General features: G+C 55.3%; 6 protein-coding genes across 6 annotated transcripts; 4 read left to right on the top strand and 2 right to left on the bottom strand.

Annotated features, from left to right (window-relative positions):
- On the top strand, nt 1-448 carry ColSpa_10910 (uncharacterized protein; the record flags this gene model as incomplete). Its single annotated transcript, XM_049277122.1, has 2 exons — nt 1-18; nt 89-448. 2 exons carry the CDS (start codon nt 1-3, stop codon nt 446-448), a joined length of 378 nt encoding a protein of 125 aa, XP_049133079.1.
- Nucleotides 449-7,207: 6,759 nt separating this feature from the next.
- On the top strand, nt 7,208-9,966 carry ColSpa_10909 (uncharacterized protein; the record flags this gene model as incomplete). The annotated part of the gene is made up of 2 exons (XM_049277121.1): nt 7,208-9,473; nt 9,527-9,966. The coding sequence occupies 2 exons, from the start codon at nt 7,208-7,210 to the stop codon at nt 9,964-9,966; spliced, it is 2,706 nt and encodes a 901-aa protein (XP_049133078.1).
- A 627-nt stretch (nt 9,967-10,593) lies between these two features.
- Nucleotides 10,594-11,427, bottom strand: ColSpa_10908 (uncharacterized protein; the record flags this gene model as incomplete). Its single annotated transcript, XM_049277120.1, has 1 exon — nt 10,594-11,427. One exon carries the CDS (start codon nt 11,425-11,427, stop codon nt 10,594-10,596), a length of 834 nt encoding a protein of 277 aa, XP_049133077.1.
- A 1,448-nt stretch (nt 11,428-12,875) lies between these two features.
- Nucleotides 12,876-14,532, top strand: ColSpa_10907 (uncharacterized protein; the record flags this gene model as incomplete). The annotated part of the gene is made up of 2 exons (XM_049277119.1): nt 12,876-13,623; nt 13,697-14,532. The coding sequence occupies 2 exons, from the start codon at nt 12,876-12,878 to the stop codon at nt 14,530-14,532; spliced, it is 1,584 nt and encodes a 527-aa protein (XP_049133076.1).
- A 604-nt stretch (nt 14,533-15,136) lies between these two features.
- On the top strand, nt 15,137-15,674 carry ColSpa_10906 (40S ribosomal protein S30-B; the record flags this gene model as incomplete). The annotated part of the gene is given in 4 exon segments (XM_049277118.1): nt 15,137-15,189; nt 15,209-15,416; nt 15,467-15,571; nt 15,651-15,674. The coding sequence occupies 4 exon segments, from the start codon at nt 15,137-15,139 to the stop codon at nt 15,672-15,674; spliced, it is 390 nt and encodes a 129-aa protein (XP_049133075.1).
- A 909-nt stretch (nt 15,675-16,583) lies between these two features.
- ColSpa_10905 (uncharacterized protein) lies at nt 16,584-16,919 on the bottom strand (the record flags this gene model as incomplete). Its single annotated transcript, XM_049277117.1, has 1 exon — nt 16,584-16,919. The coding sequence occupies one exon, from the start codon at nt 16,917-16,919 to the stop codon at nt 16,584-16,586; it is 336 nt and encodes a 111-aa protein (XP_049133074.1).
- Nucleotides 16,920-19,073: the final 2,154 nt, after the last annotated feature.

The raw sequence follows: 19,073 nt of genomic DNA, 5'->3' as shown, positions 1-19,073 counted from the left end.
ATGGCCGACACAATACCCGTGAGAGCGACCTCGAACCCCTCTACAGCGATGGCGTCATAGCTAAACAGGATTGTGCCCCCCTTCGCAGAACAACGGACCCGACGCGCTGGACGAGACCCTCACGCGACTCTCCAAGAAGCCCGGCGTCAAGGCCACAGTCATCCTCGATCGAGCCACGGGCGCGATCCTGCGGACAAGCGGTCAGCTCTCCTCCTTCAACGCGGCGACGCTGGCGACAGGGCAGGGCTCGTTTTCTGGTGAGGGCGCCGCCGGGCAGCAGCAACAACAAAACGGCGAGGAACAACCGCAGGGCCTGGAGGATTTTGCGGCGAAGGTCTGGAACTGGGTTAATGCGTCGGGCACACTCGTGCTGGATCTGGACACCGAGGTGAGAGGAAAATATCCCTTTGACTGCGGTGACGTGTTGAGGGCATGGACCGAGCGCTGATTACGGAGAATAGGACGAGCTGAAGCTACTGAGGCTACGGACAAAGAAACAGGAGCTGGTCATCGTGCCTGACCCGAAATACCTCCTCATCGTGGTACACGACACACCACCGGCTTGAGGAAAGCCCAAAACACAACCCATCATCATGGTTTTGGCTAGCGTTTCACGACTCCTCTTTGCTGGCCTTACCGGGCGAAGGCGCTCCATGCGAATATCCATTATGACGAGCCGGATTGACAAGCGACATGCCCATTGGCCCGCTCTAGAATGAGGATATTTCAAGGTACACTAGGGGAGATTGGAGCCTGCCCAGACTGCAGGTCTGACGCACATACGAACACGTAAAACTTTTTAAGGGGGCATGGTTTGACATGGACGGTCGGGGAGGTGCAAGAAGAATGATACCCTAAGATTACCATCCACCACGTTCACCTAGCGACTAGGTCCGGAATGAAGCCGGAGCGGCCGTTCCGCGGGCCATCGCGTCTGAGGCCGCGGGCGTGCCGCGCAGCTTAAATACAGGACAAAAATATAAGTGCAAACTCAAAAAGGCGGAAATCATCTCGTTTTGCAGGACAGGTTGACTACACTACCCAAAAGCCGTTAAGGTGTAAGCTCTGAGACGCTTCTTGGCCATCCGTCCCCTGCCTCTTCGTAGCAAACGTTTTCGCGCGCCGAGTTACTGTCGCCTGTCTTGGCGTGAAGAGATTTGGCATCATTTAAAGTAGCAGCCGGAACATGAGTTTGATATCATCCAGCGGTTCAGCAGCTCACCGACTCGGAAACATCATGGCGCCGGCGCCGGGAAGCGTGGCGCGATACCGAAGGACGGGAAGTGGGTTGCGGCCAAGCCGGGATGGAGCCGGGATGGAGCCGGGTGGCTTGATGGATGAAATGTTGCAACCCACTCTTGCTTGACTGCGCTTCCCCCTCCACCGCCAGGGACTTTAATTAAAGGCCCTTCCCCTTGAAGAAGAAGAAGAACATCATCACACCCACGTTCGGTCGCGTCGAAGATCCCAACTAGTCGGCAGTCGAAGTCTGTCCGCGCCATTGGCTCGGTCATTCGAAGTGGACGCCAGCAGAAAAAAAAAGCGTGGTGCCGCCACTTTTTCTTCTTCCTCCCGTTAGCCTGACGTTTTGGATTCTTCTTCGACTCGTTTCAGCAGGTTATGGCGAGGTCCTACTGGGGCTATGGAGCACGACTTGAAGCCACTTCACAAAACCCCTGGCTGCCTGGCTTTTTTGGTCTCGTGTAAACTTATCGTAAAGGGAGATTGGGGCTCCTTTAGAGTTTCCTTTAACCTTTTGCTTCCTACTGCGTAGGTGAGGCCGCCTCAACAGCCCGTTTGGTTAGGGCCATGCGGTGTAACCTTCCCATTTGACGTGTCGGTGGGCGGGCTTGGCCTGTTCATCTCAACACTCTGTTAGGTTTGCTAAATGGCCACGCTGGCTATCACCGAATGGTTTCTGGGACTTTTGGGATCTCCAAGACAGTCCTTATGATCCTGTGCGATCGTATGGTGTTTATGACAGCGGGTTATGCTAGTTCAATGTGTATGAAGCTTGGCTTACCCATCCCTTTTCTTCTTCCTCCTTGCCCCAACGACATGAGACGAAGACGTTCGAGAAGGATGGAGAAGTAAGCAGCTCGCGGATTGCGACGTTCGTCAAACTCCATAACATTTCGTCTCATGTCATGGTAGATCAGGCCCCTTGCTGCCCAGTGCTCGTGCTTGGAGCGGAGACCTCACTTACCAAGCCACAGCCGGGGGCCCAGTCCTGTCCATGTCGTGTGCCGCGTGTGTGATTTTCATTGAACCGGAGGCAGCTGTCGTTTGCCGCGTGCGGTAAAGCTTGCCGTTGTCGCCGTTTCGAAAGGTCTTGAAATGGTCCCCTTGGACGAGAGACGGGGGGTCCCTAGTATGCGATTCAGACTTCCGAAACTATCATCAGCTGAGAGCAGAGAAATTTTGCCCAGCATCCCAGTATCCCAATGAGGAACCCGGCCCTGTGATTCCCCCTGTCAGGTATCGTCGCCTTGGCCGAAGTTCAACGTTCGAGAACAACAGCCGAAGCGGAGAGGGGGGGTGGTGATCTTTGATACCTGGGCACCAGGGGCGGCTGGCTTGGTTGACTTGCCGAAGTTGGATGGTTTTCAAGCCACACGCGGCGCCGCCATCTGGGCCCCCTCGGCCCTACCAATTGGTGGCACAATGCATGCTTCGGCGTTCCCCCCCAAAGATGTGCGACGGGCCGGCGAAGATAGTGTTGCTGGTGGCGTTAAGTTCTGCGAAGAACGGTTGGATTACACCCATCTTGTCATTTTGCCCTAACAACCCCTAGGCCGGTCCTTGTTAATTCAACCTCTGCAGGAGCTTCTGCTGGTGTTGTGCTTGCATCCTTTTACCTTCCTGGCAGATACAGATGTTACTTCTGATGAGACACATGGTTTTCTTCTTTCCTTTCCTACCATTTCTTTTCCAGGTCTCTTTCCGTGCGTGTTTTGTCCGGCGGCATCCAATGAGGAGTCTCGAGATGAAAAATTAAAAAGCCAACGATTCCGGTGAGTCTTGAACCTTATAAAGTTATTCATAGCCCATCGCCCAGAGAGGAAATAAGCACAACCTCAAGTAAGCAAACACCAAGAAAGAAGCCCACCGCAGCTGCAACGTGAAATTTCCGACCATCTTACCATCCTTGAGACGGGAGCCACCACAGCACCACCGTAATGTGACATTCTGGCTGCCCACGGAAGTGGAGGAGGAGCTGTCTGGGTTGCGGATCCCTCGAAGTCACCTAATCAGAGATCTCCCCAAAAGCGATACGGAGAGATACCCCTGGTCTGGAGGATTAGCGAGGATCATATGCTGGGGATTTCACATGCGCGCGAGCTGGCTATGCCCTTGACGTTTTCCGATTCTGGTCTGCTGCAGATTTCTAGCTTCATTTCCCGTCCATCTTCTACCGATCTTCCACCGATGGGGTATGTTGCTTCCATGGGTTCTTCAGTTGCTTTCTTCTTGTCCAGAAGCCCCAGGCCCACGAGCAATTTGCAATAAAGATGCAAAGGATCCGAATGTGATGTTTTGTTGCGGCCTGGTGATCGTGGATCCCTTTTCTACCGGGTCTTCGCTGCCAGACTCTCTCCACGCACCTCCCTGCCTGTCATTGGTAATGGGCCCTGCCGGCTACAATGCAAAGCAAACGCAAGACGATGAGCACGGCAGGGTGCGCTGCATCGTCCATGCAGTCTGACATCGGTGATGAGGAAGGGCATAACTTAGGTAGCGCTACACCGGTGAAATGAGCTGTGGCCGTCAAATCAAAAACTGACACTCCCGTCCCTGTGGTCCTCGTGCGACCAACCGAAGCTGCTATGGAACGCTGCCGCCGCCGTCTCCTATTGTTTTCCTGCCCTTCCATGCTTTTACGCATTGCGCTAGCTGCCACGGGAAGGCAGAAAGCCATCACAATGCGGTAACAGGGGGAGGCTCTGTGAACATGGAGCTGGCTTGTACTGTAGCTCTCACGGGATGCATGGCTATGATGAAGTCACGACACAGAGGTTACACGACGAGGGAGAGAGTGGGAGAGAGGGAGTCCATGCCCATACCATGCCTGCAAGGCGTAGAACATCCACATTCACACACCCCTCCCCCCACCCAGTCCACCTTGGCGCGCAGATGACGAACGAACGGAAGCTCCTTGATGGCTTTTTGTTTTGTATTTCTGAGTTTCCCCGTGCTTTTTCTGCTCTCCCGTCTCCCCGACTCTGCTACCTAATTTCCCTACCAGTCTACCTAATCGGCATGAACCGACCAAAAGATCTGAGACTGCCGTGCTGCCCACCCCCTTCTCTGTTCCCAACAACGCAACTTCGGGCCATGGCTCCGGCTCTCTCTTCCTCGCCCCTTCTCCCCAGGCGCAGCTCCAGCTCCTAGGATATGTTTCTATATTCAGATACGTGGAGTAATACAGTCAAGGACGCTCTCTTTCGTGGCAGATGTAGTGTACACGCAAAGCCCCTCCCCTCCCTGGTGCTTGCTTGCTGTATGCGGCCTGTGGCTGGGACGAGGGGTACATCAACAAAGTGGACATGGTCATGGTCCTCGTCTGTCCTATCCCGTCGTGTCTTGCACCGTCAACCGCCCAGTCAGAGGGGTCACTTTTGGTGTGTTGGGCTGGACCCGGGGGGGCCTTTGGGCGTGCTCTCTCTCTCTCGATGGAGTCCAGTGCAGAGGAGGAAGTAAGAAGAGTGGACGATAACAAGAACCAAGTGCCACCCCTGCCTTGGCAGCCATCAGGCGTGTGTCTCTCTTGTTGATTCGCATTCATTTCTTGTTTTAACTTCCCATCGCCTAGCTCTCATTTGTTGTAGACCGCAGCTGCCTCTCTCTCTCTCTCTCTCTCTTTCTTTACCTACAAGTCTTCCCCCCTCCTTCACGTCCATCTTCCTGGTTTTTTCCCTTACTTGCTTGAGTCCCAGCCTATTACCGTTCACTCGTCTTCGCCATCTGCATCTTGCAGCAGCAACAACTTGGCCCAACTTCACGCCCCGTGTTCCCGTTGCAACGTCCGGAAGGTTACCTTGTAGGAACTTGGACTTGCACCGTCCACCATCGTCGGCGATAAGACGTCGGCCACCCCCTCCACCATCCTCCAACGACCGACGCCACTTTTGATCAGCCACCCCGCCAGGCTTGAGAAAGCTTGGAAAGTTGGCGCAAGAGAACAAGATTTCCAGTGGCACCGAGAGAGAGGAATCGCAAGCTTGATAAACGGAGGCAAAAGCGTGGGAAACCAAACACGGACGACACGAACGAATGAGACGAACACGGCGGCAAACCTTCACCCCATCGCAACACCACCAACACCACAAGAGACGACCCAACACCTAAGATGCCGTCCTTGTCACTACTCAGACGAGGGCACAGGCACGACCAGCAACGGCCAAAATCCCCGCCGAAGCAGCAACAGCACCAACCGTCGCAGCTGTCACCACGATACGAGGATGGGAGAGAAGGCAGCCCTCAAGGGCAGCTGCCGGGCTCGTCCGGGCCCGAGGGGACAGGAGAGCGGGAGCGGGAACGCAAGTTCTCCAAACGAGACCTCTTTGGAGGGCTGTTGAGTCGCAGCAAAGGCCGGAGCAGCAGCAGCAGTGCATCGACGCCGGCGTCGTCGACAAAGTCTGGGCGGGGGACCGGTGCCGAGTCACCGACGAAACTTCCTGTCAGTCCAAAGTTCCCTTCACGTCATATATCTACAACATGCGTCGTATTCCCGTTTCCACCGCTTCTTCTTTTGTAATTTGGGTGTTTTGGATCTTCGGCACGTTTATACTTTGTTCGTCGATTTCCACCTTTTTTGTGGTCCTGGCAGTCACCGTTCTCCGTTCCCTCCGTCCCCTCAGGCAAGGTCCATGTAGTAGGCGCATCAGTCTGGTGTCTGGACTCGGCTTCAAGCCCCTCGATACCCCGATGCACCGGTGCTCCGATGTCCTGATGTCCCTGACGACGGAAGCTGAAGATGAGGAAGTCCTCAGAATAGCAGCAGACCTGCTGGGAAGATGCACGCGCAACCTACGCGACTTGCAACATGCAGTCAACGTACCTGCTGCCACCTCAATATGCACATTCAGTACCACCCACACCCCATCATACCTACTGTCACCCCTCGTTCATTCCCTTTCCCTCAGACCAGGTCCGGTCTGGCCGGTGTCTGTGGGTTTGTCTTGGCTAAGGCTGGAAATTCCGTGCACCGCCAGACACAGACAACCCATGGGCAGACCCCCGACACAGGGCAGCAGCTCCCAAGGCGCGTGGTTACCTACCCCCCATGGGCCCCTGCCCGGCCTGATGCTCTGGTGACGGGTCCCGTCCCTTTTCCATTAGGTACCCAAGTGGTGTCCCCTCTTTCTCTTGGCTCTGGCACTGTTTCTGCCCATGGCTTGCTCTTTCAGGCCCTCCCCCGCCCCACCGGGCTGGACCACTATGACCTACCTGGCTGGAGCTGGGACTGGGACTGAGCCGCAGCTGTAAGTCTGCAACACCACCGCATTCCCCTCTCCACCATGTCACTTCCCCGCAGTCATCCTATCCAGTCCATCCATGGGAGCTGCATCAGGCCATTTTGATCTGCCCAGTCCTTTCCTTCTGGCCCATCCCGTGCCATCTCTCCTGCGTGTAGTCTGCTTGCAATCTGTTTGGCAGTGACGTCCTTCCGAGATGCTCAGACTCTGACGATCTACGTCCCGCTGCTCCCTTGCATATCCTTTTTCTTACACCGCGTGACCACCACTTCTCGGAGCTCCAACTTCCACCTTCAACCAACCCCCCCTCGTCCTTGTCTTGTATAGTACAGCTATTTTGTGCCCTGTCTTCGTCGTCTCCTTCATCTCTTGCAAGCCATCCCGTGTTGGGTTTGACGATTTCGAGCTTCCCGAAGCCATTGGAGATAGAGAAAGTCTCTATTTATGCAAACGAAGCAGGCAGTCCTGCCAACCAACCACTTCACCGTTTCTTTACCCGACCGTTCTGCCCAATTGGCTTGATTCTCTTCGTCCGACCGTTCCAAAAGCCGTTGTGTCTTACCAGCAAACCCCAGGTTTCCCCTCCGCAGAGCAGTGCCGAGTCCCGTTCTTCTCGGTCGCCGCCCCCTCTTAACCCCAACAAGCCACTCCCTTCCCCGCCTCCACTCGACAACGAGCAACAAGCCGATGGCCCGGCGCCGAAACCAGTCTTGAAGCTGACCAAGATCATGGCGACTCTCAGCGACGAAGATGTTGAGAAGCTCTTCTCCGGGGCCCCTCAGTACTTTGCTCGCTCCGAAGGCCATTACACCGGTGCCCCGCACCCCTCAGTCGCCTTTCCCTGGGATGAGTCTCTGGAGATCCGCGACCTGAATGACCATGTCCAGATCGAAGATGCCGCCTGGAGCTGCATCACTGCCTGGCCTCACATCACCAGAGACATGAACTCGAACCCCGCTGCCATCAGATGCTCCAAAGAGAGAAAGCGAGCCCATTTCTGCCCGCGATGTCGAGAACGGCCTAATATGCTGAGCATGCAAGGGTTGGAGAAGGGCACTATGGGATACCAGGCTGCTCTCGAGATGCCCGTTGGCGATGCGCTCCAAGAAGAGCAATTCGGCTTCGACAGCCTCGGGTCCAAGGCCAATGTTGTTGTCGAGCAGCGCAAGAGGATGCTGGCTTCCAAAGATGGCCTACGCCGCCTTGAGGAAACGGCCATCTTGGATCAGCTTATCAAGAACAGCGAGAGGTACAAGGAGAACAGTGTCAACAAGAAGATCCACAACACCTTGTACAACGAATTGTTCCTGGGCATTTTGCATCCCCCAACCCGTGTCATCGACCACCACGATCCATACAGTCTTTCCGTGCAAATCCAGGCGCTTGTCAAGGTCCTGGCTGCGCCCAATGTCTGGATTGACTTCTCTCATGTCGAATGGAGAATCCGCTTGGGTCAAATCTTGTGGGGCTCTTTCGAGGGCGACGACCTTGAAACGGAGGTTGACATTGAGGACGCTGAGACTAACGAAGAGCGCAAGGAAGAGAGGTACTGGCTGTTGCTCCAGATCCTCCTCGCATGCGAGCTTCTCATCAGACTAGACGCCATCACGGAGGGTGAAGAGCTTGGCATTGAAAGCATCAGGCCAGCCGAGATCAAACGGTTCGAGAAGGACGCGAATGCGACAGTTAAGTGGTCGTTGCACCTCGCGCGGGCTTGGCTTGAGAACATTGAGATTATCGAGAGGAAGGTCGATCCGACAAGCACCCAAAAGCGCAACTCAGGTGGATGGCTCGCATCTTTGACTGGAAAGATGAGTCTGCACCCCAACAACATCCACGCTCATCCACACGACAGCGTCTCCGTCTACACCATTCAGGGACGCTACAGCGAACGACAGGTCAATGGTTTGACGAATTTTGCGAGGAAACTGCGCTGGCCCGATATTGAATCGGACTCGTACGCCGAGCAGATCTCGGACACGGCCAACAAGGTTTCGGAGGCGACGCCGATACACACACCCGCGGAAACACCAATGAGCATTGATACAAAGAGATCATCCTATTTCGGCGGCGGTCGGGCCGAAGCAAAGGTCACTCGTCATCCACACGGGAAGCATAAGATTTCTGCTGCATTGCACCCTTCAGGTTGGCTGTCAAAATCTTACGTTTCCGGCTTGATGCTACCTGGCGAAGGATTGTATCACTTGATCATGTCCACTCTCTTGGAAAACGATAAGGAGGCGATGGCCAAACTGGGACCAATGGCTAACCTCTGTGGTGGGTTTGTGTATCGTGGAAAGAGTTTCTGGAGTACAGCATGCATTATCGGCCGTGTCCTGGCCGCTGGCCAAGGCTCTGCTCAGTGCATGGGATGGATCTCGAGCGACATTATCCCCCAAGGCCATGGGGACGGCTGGGTCAACATCGATGTTGCCGAAGTACCAGGTTTGTCAGAATCTCAAGCGGTCTCCTTGAATCATGCTAACGGCCTTCCAGAGGACATGAAGAAGACTGGCAAGCAGGCCAGGCTCTGGGGGAAGACCCACGTCGAGCGCGAATCCTGTGTCTTGGGCGACGCGGATCCCAACTCAGTGTTGCCCGCTGACTTTATCATCCCCTACGAGAACAATTATGTCGAGCCGCCCCCCAGTCTGAGCATCTCGTTGCTGTCACTCGACCTGTCCGCCCCGGTGGATTCAGCCCGGTCCACCCCGACAGAAGAGACGGTGATGACTCCGTTCTCTGATGTGACTAGAGCCCCCGAACTCTACACATACCCGTCGTCCATCTCGTTTTCCGTTGGTCCCCTTGGAGGTGAGGCGAAGGAGCACACCTTTGCGCTGACTAAAGACATCCACTTCGTCACGGCTCATCCGTGCCATCCGTCCTCTCATGTCAGAGTCTTGAGGTCGCCATCCAGCCCTACTATTCAGCAAATCGATGTGGACGGCAGCGGCATCGGCGGCCAGGGTTCCAAGCCGGCCACCATCACGGGTAAGACAGATTGCCTTCCTCTTATGCAGCCACATAGACTGACCGCTCCCTAGGACACCCCCTGCACAAGTTCTTCACGTACACCGTCATTCACCTTTCGGAGCTCCTCGAGAAGCCTGACGCCTCGCTGAAGGATCTCCTCGTCAACACGTCATCCGTTCGACGGCCTTCTCTCACCCCCACCCCGAACACCACACCCCGTGTTCTGGTGATTGACTGCATAACCGGCTTCAAGCGTCAGCCGCCCACACAGGAGACGCCCACCTCTCCCATTCTCGAGCGTACAGCCAACGGCGCCAACCTCGCAATGGCGAACATGCACCTCGAGTCGCGGCGTCGGCAGTTTGGTAGCGACATGGAGATTCTAGTCCGGGCCTTTTGTGCGGAGAAGGGCTGGAATGCCATTATCTCGAGGCGCAGACGGGGCTGCCTCGCTTGCGCCATCAGGGAGGCCGGCGCACTGGCCTGGAAGGTCATCATCCGTGTTGACTAGAGTCACATCGCTTCTTTTTTTTACTGTTGTTTCGTTGTGTATATTTAGAGACGATAGACTCATTTGTCTAGGCGTCGAGGATTCGGGAACAAATGCACGGGGTATACATGCCCACGTACACAATATGCATATAAAGCGTTGATTTCTGCGGGACGAATGAGAGACAAGGGAAGGCAACGGGTGTCTGCATTGTTACGTTTTGGGCTGTAGTGCGAGATACCCCCCTGATATAATACGCTGTAATGATGAATATCGCTACTCTGGTCCTCCTTGTGGTGTAATGATGAAACTTGAAAATACGTTGCGTTGCTTCGTGTGTGTGGTCTAGCGAAGGTGTGTCTCGCGTCTTGCCGCATGCCTACGTCTAAGTGATACTCCAAAGTGATGGGACCCAGTTCGAAAAACTGGCAAACAAATCCCCTCCCCTACCCAGCCCAACGCAGAATTGCAAATAAACCCGGAACGATTCTAGGCCGATCCCCAAGGACAAAACCTCCAGACTTTGTTCGGCCTTGAACTGGTATCATACCAAAGGACGCACGCCTCTCGCTTTGGAAATCCAACGACTCGTAGTCAGCCCACATGCTGTAGGCCACAACGCCAATCTGCCTTCAACAGCCCTTTCGCTTAGAGATCGCTGCCTTCGAGCCAGCTCCCGACGCTCCACTCCTTCCAGCCGCGCTTCTCGCCAGGAAGCTCGATGGACTCGTACTCGTCGCGGGTGACGTTCTGCCACTCCTCGAGGGGGATCCAGCCGATGTAGGCGCGGTCGCCGAAGCCGCCGATCCAGTAGACCGAGGTCACGACGAAGCGAACCCACTCGGACTCGTGGACGGGGCTGCCAGGAAGCCAGTACTTGGCGTCCGGGTGCTTGTCGACGAAGCAGTGGGCGAGCTTGAGGGAGGTGACGGGGTCGACGGGGATCTTCTCGAGGTAGCCGAGCAGCGAGAAGCGCGGCAGGTTGGCGGCGGAGTAGGGGACGGTCTCGGGCAGAGCAGCAGCCGCGCCGGCGTCGGGGGAGCCGAAGAGGCGGCTCTTGAGGGAGGAGAAGAGAGAGATGCGCTTCGCGGGGGGGAAGGGCGGGATCCAATGCATGGAGAGGGAAATGTTGGAGCCGGCGCGGACGTTCTTGAAGGACGTGGCGATGGTGATGGCCAGGATCGTGGGGTTGCCGCCCTCCTCGCAGTCGGCGACGTAGTCCATCAGGCCGATGGGCATCCCGGAGATGTCGCCGCCCGAGGCGGAGTGCGCGCCGGCCGGGAAGACGGTTGAGAGCTCGGCCAGCTTGGTCAGCGCGAGAATGCGGCGGCCCATGACGGCGGACTCGTATGAGGTCGGGATGCGGTTCGCGTCGGCATCGGAGGGGGAGGGGTTGGAGAGGAGGTGTTGAGGCATGCCGGGCTCGAGGATGGCGGTAACCGCGGTGGCGGCGAGGCCGGCGAGAAGAGCGGAGGTCTTCATTGTTGAGTATCGAACGGGACGGCTGAAGACTACTGGGGGATCACAAGAGGACGTGGGAGTGGAAGATGGTTGGGATGGTTTGATAGTGGATGCGTGCGAAATTATGTAGCAAGTCCTCACTTGGAATGTATAGTCGGATATGGGTGGGATCGATCGTACGAGCTTTCCGTGGTGCGGAGCGGTCTCGGAAAGGCCAGGAAGAGGGCCAAGAGATTTGGGTGAGCTATTGAGTGCGAGCCCGGCGGAGACGTCTGCTTTGGGGAGGTTTCGTCGGTCGTGGGTGGGATGGTTGAAGAAGACGGGGAGGGGTCTCTCGCTGGATCCGCCAGGGAATACGGGAGAGGGGACAAGCTTGTCAAGCCGAAGGGACAGTCACGACGAGTCGGGGTTCGTAGCGGCAAAGACGGTTGATTTGCAACGGTGGGCTGGCGCTGTCCGGGTTGGTCAGTCAGAAGGTTAGGTTGGGTTACCTCAAGTCGAGTTTAGCAGCACGCGGAGGAGAACGGGCATGTGACGTCTGGGATGAGACGGTTGGAAAGTGGCCCCGGGGTTAGATCTGATAAGCCAAAGGCCGCCTAGCGCCGACACCATCTCTACCCACTCAGGGCCATGCGGGCATGGGCAGGGCGTCCAGGCGCCGCGCCGTATGCGAGGTGAAAGGTCTCCGGCTGCAGGAACTGGGTTGCATGATCATTTCCGCCGGGTGTGAGCAGAGTGGTGGCTCGACGACGACCATGGCGTAAGGTGAAAAATCCAGATGAACGCCCTTCTGGGTGCTGGTTAACAATGTCTTGTGTGCCCAATGTCTGGTGTCACCCACCGCCGCCTATCGGCTTATCTGGTAGGGGGTACAGTGTGCAGTGCCGCTTATTGTCGCCCGAGGCTAGGTATCTCATGGAAACTGTGTGTTGGATTTTCCAGTGGGGTACACCGGCCTCGGGGTACTTGATAAGATGGGGGGAGGTGCCTAGTTGCGCTGGAATATCGCTGGAAAGAGGTACTGCTACAAAAAGGGTCTTTCACCTTGGCAAATTCTGATTGGCGCGCGCGAAGTGTCTGTTGGCACCTCACACGAAAGGCGCAACTCACCAACATCAAAGACATACTCAGTGCTGACACAGCGTACCTATTGGAGGTGCTAGCCCTTGATCTGAGCAATACTCACAACGACTAACAAGCCGCGCATTTCCGATCCCAAAAACCAAGCCTATAGAAGGGGCTGCGTTCCGTTTTCAAGAACTTGTTCACCCTTCGAGGGAACCAGCCGGCACTCAAACACAACAAAGGGCACGGTGTCTCACTCATCGCCCCGCTGAAAATTCACTCCAGTCCCTGAGGGACTTACCTTACTTTGATCGCAGAACCAACCGGGGCCCCAACCACTGCGCTTACCAGGAGCCGACTGCACCCTCGGCATCACCGAGTTTGCCATGGGAAAGAAGACCGATATGGCTTCATGGAACGGTCTCCCCGTCGAGCTCAGAGGTCTCATCCTCGAGCACCTGGCATTTAGCGCCGTCGCAGAGAGACGCTCAAGAATCTGGAAGTCTAAGAGCAAACGCCATGACATGGGCAGCTACGCCGTGGTGTGTCGACAGTGGCAGGGGTTCATTGAGAAGATCAACTTCAGCCATCTCGAGATCAGCACCGCCAAAGACCTCGCCAGCTTCGACGAGATACTCCAGGACCACGCCCGCCGCTCCTACCTTCGCCGCGTCTCACTCCGCGTCGAGCTGCCGCGCTACGCCAACAAGCTCGCCAAGATACCCGAAACCGACGTCGAGCAGAACGACAACGAAGTCGCCTTCACGCAGGGTATCTGGAACTTCTTCGACATCCTGAGCAAATGGACGCCTTCGGGCTCGGGCTCGGGCATCGAGCTGGAGCTGAGCGCCGCCTCGCCCAGCGATAAGAACAAGTACTTTGGCGAGATGGGCCTCGACCAGGATGGCAACTCACGCTTCTTCGACCACGACCTCGACTTTTGCTTCATCACCGCCGGCTGCGATCAGATTGGACGCCACGGCTTGCCCGAGGTCTCGGTCATCAGCAGCTGCCAGGTCTTACGTCGCAACCATCGCAACTTCTCATCTCGGGCACTCCTTACCATTTTCTCAAGTTTGCCTCAGCTTCAGGAAGTTCGCTTTGAGCCGTGGCATCAAGTCGACATGGAGGCACAGTTGGAAGTCGACTCAGGTATGCCTCCCTCTCTACATCATCTGAACGAATATGAGAAACGTAGGTACCCAATGAAACTAACACTTTCCAGATCACGCCCGGACTCTCCCCTTCTGGCCGTCTCACATCAAGCGGATCAGCATCTTTGAGCATTTTGATGCCTTTGCCGACGGCGGCGACGGCGAGTGGGAGGATGCTGATTCTGGCGATGAAATTGAGCCGGAAGCGAACAGCGAAGTTGCCGCTCCTGGTCTCGCCATGGCCGAGGCCGAAGACGTAGGCGACGTCCCAAGAACCTCATGCCCCAGCTTGGGCCACAACCTGGGCCATCTGAGTCTCCAGGCCGAGGAAATGGCCGTCTCAAACGTGTCTGACGTGAGCGACTTCTTCGATGGCCTCCTTGCACGCAACCGCGCACCACCCGTGTGGAAGAACCTCCGCCGGCTTGTTTTGACGTCAAATATGATGATTGACGGTGTCGACTCCGAGCTCATCAACAACGTCCTTCGCATGGTGGCTAATGCTGCGAAATACATGCCGGCGTTGCAGATTTTGGAGATATACAAGACCGACCAGTTCGGAGGCGCCGTCTTCCGCTACAGTGTCGAGACAATGTCGACGACAGCCACTTGGGAGAGCACCTGGGACTTCCGCGTGGAGAAAGATGTGAAAGCCGCGTGGGCGGAAGTGGCAAAGAGGAACACCCCTCACGATCTGGATTTCCTTCCCGAGATACTCCTGGGCGACTATCGTGGACCGTACGTCTTCTTTGACGAGAACCTGAAGACGAAAGAACTTGTTCTCCACCCGAACTCACTAGAGGACATGCTATCGAAGAAGATGGACAAGTGCAAAGCGTGCAACGGATACTGCGCGCATCCTAAGAGCACGGAGCAGGTCTGGGGTGCGTTTGGAGACGATGCATGAACTACTAGAGCAAAGCCGATGCATTCATACGAGATCATGTCTAGATACCCTGTAGAGTACGCATATTGCACGGCTGGTTCAGATACAAAACGGGACGGTTGGGTAAAAGCAGCACGGATTGCATAGTCATTTAGAAGGAATATAACAAATCGACAATAGCTTATGGATTGTCTTTTAATTAGTGCAAGTCAACACCTGCTTCAAGGTGTCTCGCCGATGATTCATCTCGCCGGCGCCACTGGTGAGTTCGGACCGTCCATCTGTCAACGTGCTTTAAGTGCGTACCAGTTAGGTGGTCGGTTAGTCATAACCCCTAAGTCCGAGTTTTTCCCGGTGCATTTCTTCCGGGCGGCAAAAATGGAGAAAGCGCTCACTGGATGTTCATAAGCGGAAGGAAACCCCCCTCGCTCGCCCTGCTCCTTCTCCACAGTCAACACGTGACGTGCACACAGAATTCAGTGAGCCAAAATTGCTGGTCCCGCAATCCTTCTCGCACGCAACCCGACGCCCATCCGCCCGCGCAGAAGTCGACAAACCCGCTCTCGATTTCCATCGACAACCAACTCACCGAAACACCACAGCAGCAACTTGTCAAACCGCCACAATGGGAAAGGTTCACGGATCGTTGGCGCGTGCCGGAAAGGTCAAGTCTCAGACGTAAGTCTTGCCCGTCCAGACAGTCTACAACCCATCTTGTGTACTTTCTCTCCTTTGGAGGGGAAGGTGGCAACCGCCCGAAAAAATCGGTGATCGCGGACGACGACGAGGGAAACACCGCTGGGGAAGAGGAGGGATCACAACACCCGGTGTTGACGATTGACGATGACGGAAATAACGATCTCAACGGACGCGATGACCGATCGGGCGATGCTGGGCAATGTCATGTTGATGAATGAAACCGAACCCGATCGCTGACCATCACGATAGCCCCAAGGTTGAGCCCCAGGAGAAGAAGAAGACCCCCAAGGGCCGCGCGAAGAAGCGTCTCACATACACCCGCCGCTTCGTCAACGTCACCCTCACCGGTGGCAAGCGCAAGGTACGATTTTCCTCGTTGAAGACTACTGCCGTCTTGAGATGTTCTCGAATGATCTTTAGTGACTAACGCCACCCTGCAGATGAACCCCAACCCTACCGCCTAAGCGCCTTTTCTCTCTTCCCCTACGCATTCGATACGACTCTAGGAACGTCTGGGCCACTGGCATGAGGGTGGAATCGACAGGACAATCAAGTTCAAGGGTGGTTGGCGAAATATGGTGAAATTTGGGAAATTGCCGTCATGGTCGGGGGTTCTACCACTCCTTCCCACCCTCTCCCCCTCCGCCCGCTGATGGTGTGAGACTGGGTGCGGCTTGGGTGTAGATGCTTTCTCCCCCGGCCTGACGAAGCAACAAGAGACAAACGAATGCGTACAGCAGAAATACGTAAAACTATTTGGTTTTCTGGCATTCAAAATCGGAAATGGGGAACTCGCTTTTTTACTTTGCCTATGTCTCCAAAGTCTGATGAGTCCACCAGGTGCCATCACGGCAGCTGGCGAACTTGCCACCGCTCGGGGAGAAATACACGATATTTCTTCGGTCACCTGCTTGTCTTGTTCTGTTCAAGTGATTCATGATGCTGGCCATTTGTAGAGACTACGTTTGGAGGAGACTGATTCGATGCTTTGATGACCAAGGCCACTAGATGAAATGCATGCCAATTCTGATATGCTTGTGTCGTCCGAGCGTACACGTCGACTGTCGTCCACCCAAGTCCGCATCGGTAGCGATACGGTCGAACAAAGAAACACTCGTAGGTTATCCAAATGCCTTCACACCTGGTTTCGTGCCATGTTGACATGGAGATGAACAACTGGACAAACTCGTCACATTGTCCGACTCGGCTCTCGATGTTGACTTGATCAACAGTCTAAATCCACAACGCCTTGCTCTTATAACAATCACCTCAGCCACACACCTGGTTTGGTACCAGCCTCAGGAGCCTCGAATGGGCAAGACGGGCCAACAAACTACCTTCCCTCACTCTTCTCCATACGTCCACCCCCTCACTCAACCGTCACCTCTGTCCAAGGCCCCTCTATTAGACTTCGACAACGAGAGGCTTGGAGGGTAGTCGTTCGGGCACCCCGGCCATGCCCCGCGGAGCTTCCAGTAGCACTCGTTCTTGTCCTCGCCGTGGGCGCCAGGGCAGTATCTTTCTGCGCGCCTCATGAGCTCCTCCATGAGGTCCATTTCTTTGGGGAACTTGGAGTTTCGGCGTTCTTCGTCTCCGAAGTCGGCGGGGGGCTGGGAGGTGGCGATGTTGATGCTGAGCCAGGGAAGAGCCAGGCTAGAAACGGCACTGGCAAGGAGGGTTGAAAGGAGCACGAAGGGTACGAGGCGCATTGTGGTGGTTTAGCCTGGGCGGGATATCCGACTTTTTGGCTGTTTGGTGCTGTCTATGCCTCCCCTTCCCTTTTGGCGAAGACGGACGCAGTGCTAAACTGGGCAGTTAAGTCGGGAAGGATGGCAAGGTCGACATGGTCCAGTTCAACTTGGAGCCATGGTATCTCTGTAACAATGAGATCTCGTGAGGACATCCTGTTCCGCCAGACATTTTGACTTTGGGACTATCACAGCTCATTCTCTTCAAGCTCTTCCAGCCAGTGGTCGACTAACAAGAAGCTTTCAACAGTGACTACGACAGACACAGAGACAGACATCCGGATTAATGCAATATCAATGTACAGGCCCTTGGTCATATTGTACCGAAACCCAGCCGATTAGGATAACTAGTATGTCCAAACGGTTCAGCTAGTCATCGATTTTGACCACAGAAAGTAGCGACAGCAAGATGACGATGCAAGTGTAACCCTTCATTGAGGTGTCCTAGAATATTTCCTCTCTCGATATGAGGCAGGAGAGCCAGTCAGCCCGACTACATTCCATCACTGATCGTTTCCGGCGACTCACTACAATCCTCCTAAACTCTCCAACCTTGCGGATCATCGCAACCGACATCCTTGAACCCACTGGACAAATCCCTCGACCACAGGGGTAGTTGCTGTTCAATAGCGATCGGTGTGACTGACGGATCTGGTTTCCTCATAGACTAGATAATTACCGGTGCCCGACAAATCAGTGTTAAGCCTTCCGCAACGGCGGCGAGAGTACATCTTGCGGCGCCGGGATGTCGTGCAACGCTTCCCCAGAACGGTTTAGACCTTGGCTTGATAGCGTTTTCAAGCTGCCTTGCAACTATCCTGATCTACACCACATGCAAAACTTCGGGATGTTATGCATCTAGCAGTAGTGGATGGCTGCCACATGAGAGTTGATGTCTCCAGTCCTTCAGATCGGTGTCTTGCCAGACTCGACGCCAGCTTTCGACGCCGGAGACAACGCGGGTCGCACGTCAGAGGCTTCTTTGCGGAGAACTTCTAGTGCGCACACTGGATGCTGCTTGAGAAAGCAATAGGAACATGTGGCAGACCTTCTCTTGGTATCCGGTATTAGTAGGAGCGGCGGGTGTGACGCTGTGCGTCGCGCGCGGTCGAGAATCGCGATTGGATGGTGCTATGAAAAGTTTCCACTGGCACCTACAAACGGACTATGCGATCAACAACCACCGCACCACCCACGCCGTTTCCAAAGCTAACAAGCTACACGGGAGATAGTAGCATAAGAAAAGCATCCGACTTACCATTGGCTGACGGTTGATGAAGAGACAGGGCACCCTCCGGCGCATCCGGTGCTTGGACGTGGTATCGCCAGTACAGTTGAGGCACTCCCAGTTCGTATCTGGGGCGTCTAACCAAGATGGCCTACTACTAACCCTCACGAGAAATCGCAAATATTGGAAGGAGTACAAGACGATACGTCATTTACACCTATGCTTTTTCATTTACCTGCTGTCACCACTAGAACTATCATTTCAACCAGTGTCGCGATGTCTTCTGGTGATTCTGATGCTTCCGATACCTCCGGTGCTTCCGTTGCCTCCGGCGCTTCCGTACGGAGCTGTATTTTTGCTAAGATCTTTCCGGAAGACCTTGAAGTCAGCTGTACTCCCGACAGTACGCCGGAGCGGTGCGATTACAGCACAGCCCGGCCCCACGAGCCTCCGGCCGAGCCCGGAGTGCCGGGCTCCTCTATACCCTTTGACGTACCGGCCCGGTCCCGAGATATACGGGAGCTTCCGGCAGCCCTTTCAGACCTTTTCCTTCAGTACGTTCCCCGGGGCCTTATTGAGCAGTGGGCCCAGTGGATGAATGCGGCACCGCTCTTAGAGGTAGACCCTTAGCCCAGACGGTTAAGTTAATGTGCTCTCTGCAAGGCTCTGTTGAGGTCTAGTACATCCTACTGTGGTTCTGCGTGCCTATAGCCTCCCCTCAATGTTCAGCTTTGTCTGTGTTGTTCTACAGACGCTAAGGGTTCGACAGTGGTACTGGGGTAGCCTAAGGGAAGCAACTTAGTATTGGACTGATTGCATACAAAAGGTTAGATATCTTCGCGGCCAGTGCGTAAGCCGGCCCCTATCCTGTTTGATGCTGGCCATAC

This window comes from Colletotrichum spaethianum (genome assembly GCF_022836535.1).
Source record: "Colletotrichum spaethianum MAFF 239500 DNA, contig40, whole genome shotgun sequence".
Taxonomy (NCBI): domain Eukaryota; kingdom Fungi; phylum Ascomycota; class Sordariomycetes; order Glomerellales; family Glomerellaceae; genus Colletotrichum; species Colletotrichum spaethianum.
The sequence above is the reverse complement of the archived record's forward strand: the minus strand, read 5'-3'. Positions and strand labels throughout refer to the sequence as shown.